Source organism: Cebus imitator, unplaced genomic scaffold (assembly GCF_001604975.1).
Source record: "Cebus imitator isolate Cc_AM_T3 unplaced genomic scaffold, Cebus_imitator-1.0 Scaffold253, whole genome shotgun sequence".
Lineage (NCBI taxonomy): Eukaryota > Metazoa > Chordata > Mammalia > Primates > Cebidae > Cebus > Cebus imitator.
In genome coordinates, this window is record NW_016107568.1 from 2,856,709 (window position 1) to 2,862,872 (window position 6,164).

The following is a 6,164-nucleotide window of genomic DNA, read 5'->3' on the forward strand; positions in this document are numbered from 1 at the left end:
TATTCCCGGCAAAGCATTAGCTTTAGGAAAGTAGTCAAATAAGTTCTTTGTCAACCTGAAAAGCGAAACTCTTGCTTTATTTGTTAAGAGGGGAAGGGGGGAAGAGGGGAAGGGGGGAAGAGGGGAAGGGGGGAAGAGGGGAAGGGGGGAAGGGGAAGGGAAGGAGAGATGAAGGAATGAGTCTGCGCCTGGCTCTTCTCTCTAGAGCAGGATCTTTCCCTCCTCTCTCCATTGCCCTCTTTCCCCCCCTGCTAGGGCTTCACCATCTATCTCCCTCTCTCACTCCACCAGCCTTGCCCACTTTCTTATCTCCCTGCCACCTCCTTATCTGAAGTGTCTACCCAGGCCAAAGGATCTTGAGGTGGGCAGTTTGGGCCTGAAGGGAAGGCCAGAACCAGCCAAAGCTCCTACCTTCAAAGCAATAGCCAGAGACAGCTTTGGGGTTGGAAGAAGAGCTGAAAAAGGGAGGCAGAACTGGAGGAAAGAGAATAATAACAGCAAGCATGTAGGTCACCTTTCCTTGGGCTATCGCACTGATTCCCCACAACAAATCGATTTAGGCCAGCACGATTGCCCCCAGCTTACAAAATTAAAAAATAAAAAATAAAACCCTTAATGTTCAGAGAGGTTAAGTAACTTGCTCAAGGTCACACAGCTTACTAGTGGGAGAATAACTAGGTCCTTCATCCTTCCACTATCCCAAAACTGTTTCTCCAGAGGCCACTGGATATCTGTCCCAGGCCTGCCCTCCTGCAGGGGCAATGGTTGTAGAAGGTCATCATGTACGGAGATGAACGGAGATGCTCAGGTTTCAGAACATTTGACAGGTCCGTCTGGAAGCATTAAAAATTCATGTAGAAACCTGACCCCAGCCGGACCTTTGGCCTGCCACCTGGACTATCCCTGGCCTCCTGGCCTTTCAGAGTCTGATGGGAAATTTCCCTTCCACAGTGTCCTGAGAGTCCCAAGTCTTTGTATTTCATAGCAGAGGAGTTCCTCTTGGATTAGGGATGGAAAATTGGGAGCCCGCAGCTAGGGAAACAGGGCTGGGAACCCTCCCCCTATGCTGGGTGTAAGAACCTTAGAGGCTTAAGGGCTTATAAACCTAGTCATCTGGAGTCCTTCTGTTCCTCTCCCCGGGCAGTTAGATGCTCACTCTCAGTTCCGGAGGACTGAGGCCTGGCTGTGCTTCCCACGGTGGCCAGTCGGGGGCAGCCGTCTGCTTAGAGGGAGACAGAGCCTGAGCCTCTGTCTGCTGCTTTGAAGAACCCCCATATATGGTCAGAGAGGTGCAGTGCTGGCCTTGGGAATGGGCTCTGGAGTCTGTGATCTGAGGATGAGGGAGAGGTTTCCTAGTTCAGGGGAGACTGAGAAACTTTAGAGGGTATTCAAAGTTGGTTGGTGGGTTTCAGATACGGGATAACTGGTGGCCAGTATGCTACACACATTGTAGCTGGAGTGAAGGTTTGGGATGAGACTGTGAGAGCAAAGGCTAGAAAAACACTTGGTACCAGATTCTGAGGGATCTCTGATGCTCTGCTAAGGTGTTTTACTTTACCCTATAGGATTAGGAAGCCATTATAGGCTCCGGAGTGACATCATAACATATGCAAATTTTGATCAAATGAATCTGGTCACCATGGTATGGCTGGGTGCGCGGGAGGGAGAGATTGCATGTAGGAAACCAGCGAGGAGGTTATCGCCGCTTTCTTTTATATTCCAGGCATGAGGTAATGAGTAGCTGGAGTGGGGAGGTGGGGGGGAGAATGGAAAGGAAGAGATAGACCGGGGCTAGGCGGGGGACTGGGTAACTGAATACAGGAAATTAGAGAAAGGGAGGAGTTCATTACAACTACACTGGGTGTCTGGCAGATGAAAGGAATGCAAAATGGGGGTGCACTCACAGAATGTGGGAGGTGAATGGATTTTGCTTTTTTCAGAGGATAGAAGAATCTCAGACAAACCCCTTCCTTTCTCTGGCCTCAGTTTCCCCATCAGACGGTTGGTGGGGGTTGGCCCGATGGACTTGAATGTCCCTCCCATTTCAGGGTGTGTGGGTCAACGTGGTAAATCTGGGTTGTTTGGAGAGGTTGGGGGTCTGTGCATGTGAGATCGCTGGAGGTGGTCTCTATGCTGGGTCCTGAGTGGGTGTGTGTGCATGCCAGAATTTGGGGGGCATCTGCCTGTTTGTGGGACCTGTGGGTGGTTTGTGTGTTTGCACGTGCTATATGGCTTTGCTTGGTGAGTGTGTGAGCGCTTGAGTGTGGGTGTGCACGTGATGGGCGTCCGTGGGTCTGTCTGGGCTGGCGGTGGGAGGGGTGGGGGTTGCTGGAGAATGGCATTGCTTCAGGCTTCTTCCTGAGGCTCACACACTCCTCCTGCTTTCACTGTTCTGAAATAGCATCTGGACCGAAGGCCCATGAATATTTCACAACGATAATTCTGTGACCTGGACAGCCTGCCTCTAATTTACCAGCAGTCCCCCTCCCCCTGCCCGGGCCCCAGCAGCCCCTCCTCCACCAGAGCTCTTGCCTGGCTATCCCCTCAACCCAACATATTAACCTCAGACCCAGTCTGACACAAGCCCCCGAAAGACCCCAGACTCCGAGCTCCCTGGGTTCCTGACCAGCTGCTCCCCCAACCCACCCCTCACCCTTATCCAAAGTCTACCTGCCTCAGGCTTAGATGCTAATTTCTTCTCATTTCTTCCTCTTCTTCTCAAGATCATTTGACCTCCCCAGCCAGAGTCACAGAACCTCAGCATGCCTCCTCAAGCGCTAGCATCTAGGCCCCCTTCTCTTTCTATTCCCACCTCCCAAGCTAGGTTTTTTGTTTTGTTTTGTTTTTGAGACAGAGTCTCTGTCACCCAGGCTGGAGTGCAGTGGTGCAATCTCGACTCACTGCAACCTCTGCCTCCTGGATTCAGGTGATTCTTGTGCCTCAACCTCCTGAGTACTTGGGACTATAGGCACTCACCATTATGCCTGGCTAATTTTTTTGGATTTTTAGTAGAGATGGGGTTTCCACCATGTTGGCCAGTCTGGGTCTGAACTCCTGACCTCAAATGATCTGTCCACCTTGGCCTCCCAGAGTGCTTAGGTTACAGGCATGAGACACTGTGCTCCGCCCCAAACTAGATTCTCTAAAAAAGTTTTTTAAGAGACTGGGTCTCAATATGTTGTCCAGACTGGTCTCAAACTCTTAGCCTCAAGTGATCCTCCCACCTGAACCTCCCAATTAGCTGGAATTACAGGTGCAAGCCACCACACCCTGCCTGAGCTAGATTCTTAGCCCCAAATTCAAACTACCAAACTTCTCTCCAAGTGCTCAGTCTGATGAGACTCACCCCAAACCCCAACCCAAGTCCTTCTTAGCCTGAGCCTCTTCCCTGTCCCCAGCCTCTCCTCCACACACCAGAAAGATGAAGGTTCTGATTGTACCTCAAGCCAGTAATGCACCCCAATTTGGGATTCCTGTCCCTCTGATCGCCCTAGCTCCTTTGTCCCTCTTCTAGCCTGTCTGGAAACCTGCTTCTCTGAGCTAGTTCATCCCTGATGGCTTCTACCTCACAGGAGCCAAGAGAGAGAGAGATCACATATCCACAGGGTAGCTGTGTGCAGGTGTGTAGGCTGTGCACTGCACAAAGGCACTTAGCCAGGGAGGCAAGGGTGCGCTGAAACCCAGCCTTGGTCTCCGTTTGCTAAGGTGTTCGCCCTGGCATGGGGCTGTGTTCCCGAGGGAGATGTGCCTTTTTCACATTTACCCAAAGCCACGTGTGGGCTATCTGTGACCGGGAGTGTGTACAGGAGACCTCCTCTTTCCTGAAGGCACTGGGTCTGGGAGAGGTTCATTAACCAGGCAGGAGTTCTTCCCCAGGCTTAGTTCCTCAAGCGCCAGACAACTCAGGGTTGGTTGCAGCTCCTCCCCTGGACAATCGAAAAGAGGTGCCACCAGCACCCATTCTTGGCTGCCAGATTGCACCCCACCTGAATGCAGGGCTGAAACTCTTCCCGGGGCTTCAGCTTCTGGTCTCGGGAGAGCGCACACCATTTCCAGCCAGCAGGAAGCTCTTTGATGGCGTGGGATGGCTCCCCTTCTCCAACCCTCCTGGCCCCGAAATCCTTACATCCAGAGACCTCATCCCACTTTCCCAGTCCCGAGTCAACAAATCTTCCAATAGATAAAATAATAGAATTTTTTAATAAATTTTTTTTCCCAAACAATTTCTTTTGATCTTCACCACGCAGGGGCAACAGTGGAGAAGAAGGCTCTCTCCAGGTGCCCTAAAAAGTGTCCAGGGTAGACTTAGGAGAAAAGTATTCCTCCAGTGTCAGGAGGTTGAGGGGCTAGGGTAAGCAGGGGTCAGGGTCAGCCTGGCCCTGACTGAGGCATCCCCCAAAGGGTCCTGGGTGGGGCTCCCTGGGGGAGCTTCCAAAGGCTCTGCTGGTGGAAGATGCTCTACAGACAAAAGCCCCTCTGGGGTCCGCTGTGGGCCCTAGGGGTGCGGGTCGGCGGCTGCCTGGGAGGCCCCACCCCAGCCTTGGGATGGGGAAGAGTTAATGGCCAGAGTTGGGAAGGGCAGGGCTGAGCCACCACACACGCCCTCTTGGGGCTGCCATAAGTCAGGGCAGCCCAGGAGGCAGGCAAGGAGAGGCGGCCTGGTCCCGGGGCGGAGAGGAGCTGGGTGGGGGAAAGGGAGGCAGCAAGGCCAGGGGCGGGGGCGGGACGGGGGCCGGAGCCGCAGCTCGGGGTGGACGGGAAGCGGGGATCGGACACTGGCCTCTTCAGTCTCAGCACCGCAGTCAGAGGTGGTGGGGCGCCAGGAGCAGGAGGCAAAGCAGAGGGGTGGGGAGCCCGGCCGAGAGCGCGGGGCCTCGGGAGTCCGGGGGCGCCTGGCAGGCAGCGCCGGGGCACGTCTGCTCCCCACGCTGGTCCTCGCCCCCGTAGCCCCCCCAGTAGTCGTCCTCAGTGGGCGCGTCCCCGCCCTGGCGCCCCCGCGAGTCTTCGGCGGGCAGGTCTCGGTAGAGGGTGGAGGGGTCGGCGGGGGGCGCCCCGGCCTCGGCCACCCCGTAGAGGTGGTTGGAGGAGCTGTTGCCGCGAGCGCGGCTGCCCGGCCGCGTGGGCGTCGCGGGCGGGCACGCCTGAAAGTCGGCCTCGCGGAGCGCGCGCAGGTCTCGGCCCTGGCGCTCCGGGGGCGTGGCGCAGGTCACGTCGGAGCTGGACACGCGCGCGCGCTGGAACCAGGCCCAGAGCGGCCGCGCGCGGCAGTCGCACGCCCAGGGGTTGGCGTTCAGCCGCAGGAACTCGAGCGAGGGCAGGTCGGCGAGCGCCTCGCCGGGCAGCGAGGCCAGGCTGTTGTTGAACAGGTAGAGGATGGTGAGGCGGCTGAGGCCGCGGAAGGCCGCGCGGTGCACGCCCTGCAGCCGGTTCCCGTGCAGCAGCAGCCGGTCCAGACTGCCCAGGCCGCGGAACACGTGCTCTGTGAGCAGCCGCAGACGGTTCCCGTGGAGGAAGAGGTGGCTCAGGTTGGCCAGGTCCGCGAACAGGTCATCCTGGGTGGGGGGAGGGGCACAGAAGAACAGAGTGGGCCTGAGGCAGGTTGCGGACCCCGCTGGGGCCTGGGCCGGGGGAGGGAAGGGGCTGCACCGTGGCAGAAGCGAAAGGGTTGATCTTTTGATTCATAGCGTCCTGGGTGTGGATTCTGCCTCCCGTAACCTATTTGCCGTGGAAAAAGTGGTATCGGTGAGGGCAGTGGTTCTGAAACTTTCGGGTGTATTAGGATCGATCCCCTGCGGATCTCTGGCGGGGGGCGGGGACAGAGTTTCTGATTCAGGAGGTCTGGGGTGGAGCCTGGGTATCCGCTGGTCTACAGGTTCCCCAGGGAAGCCAGTGCGGCCATGGCAGGACCAGTTTGAGTTCCAGAACTTCTGGTCTGGTGAAGTGTACAGACTGGGGAGCCAGCCTTTCTGACTTCAAATCTTGGATCTGTCATGAACTGACTGTGCCACCTTGGGCAAGTCACTCACGAGCCCTGTGACTCAGTTTCCTCATCTGTGTAATGTGGAGATTAAATGAAGTGGCATGCATGAAGGTGCTTAGAACACCTTTCCTTGTGGAGTTCTACGAGTTCCATGACTTAGCCATTATTCTTTTTTTTTCTTTTT

General features: G+C 55.9%; 1 protein-coding gene across 1 annotated transcript in view; it reads right to left on the reverse strand.

The window, feature by feature from the left end:
* Positions 1-4,181: 4,181 nt before the first annotated feature.
* RTN4RL2 (reticulon 4 receptor like 2) overlaps positions 4,182-6,164 on the reverse strand; it is a 17,641-nt gene continuing 15,658 nt past the window's right edge. Inside the window, exon 3 of the mRNA XM_017498967.2 lies at positions 4,182-5,552. Coding sequence (XP_017354456.1) covers positions 4,803-5,552 — 750 coding nt within the window. The 3' untranslated portion in view covers positions 4,182-4,802. The remainder of the gene's footprint in view (positions 5,553-6,164) is intronic.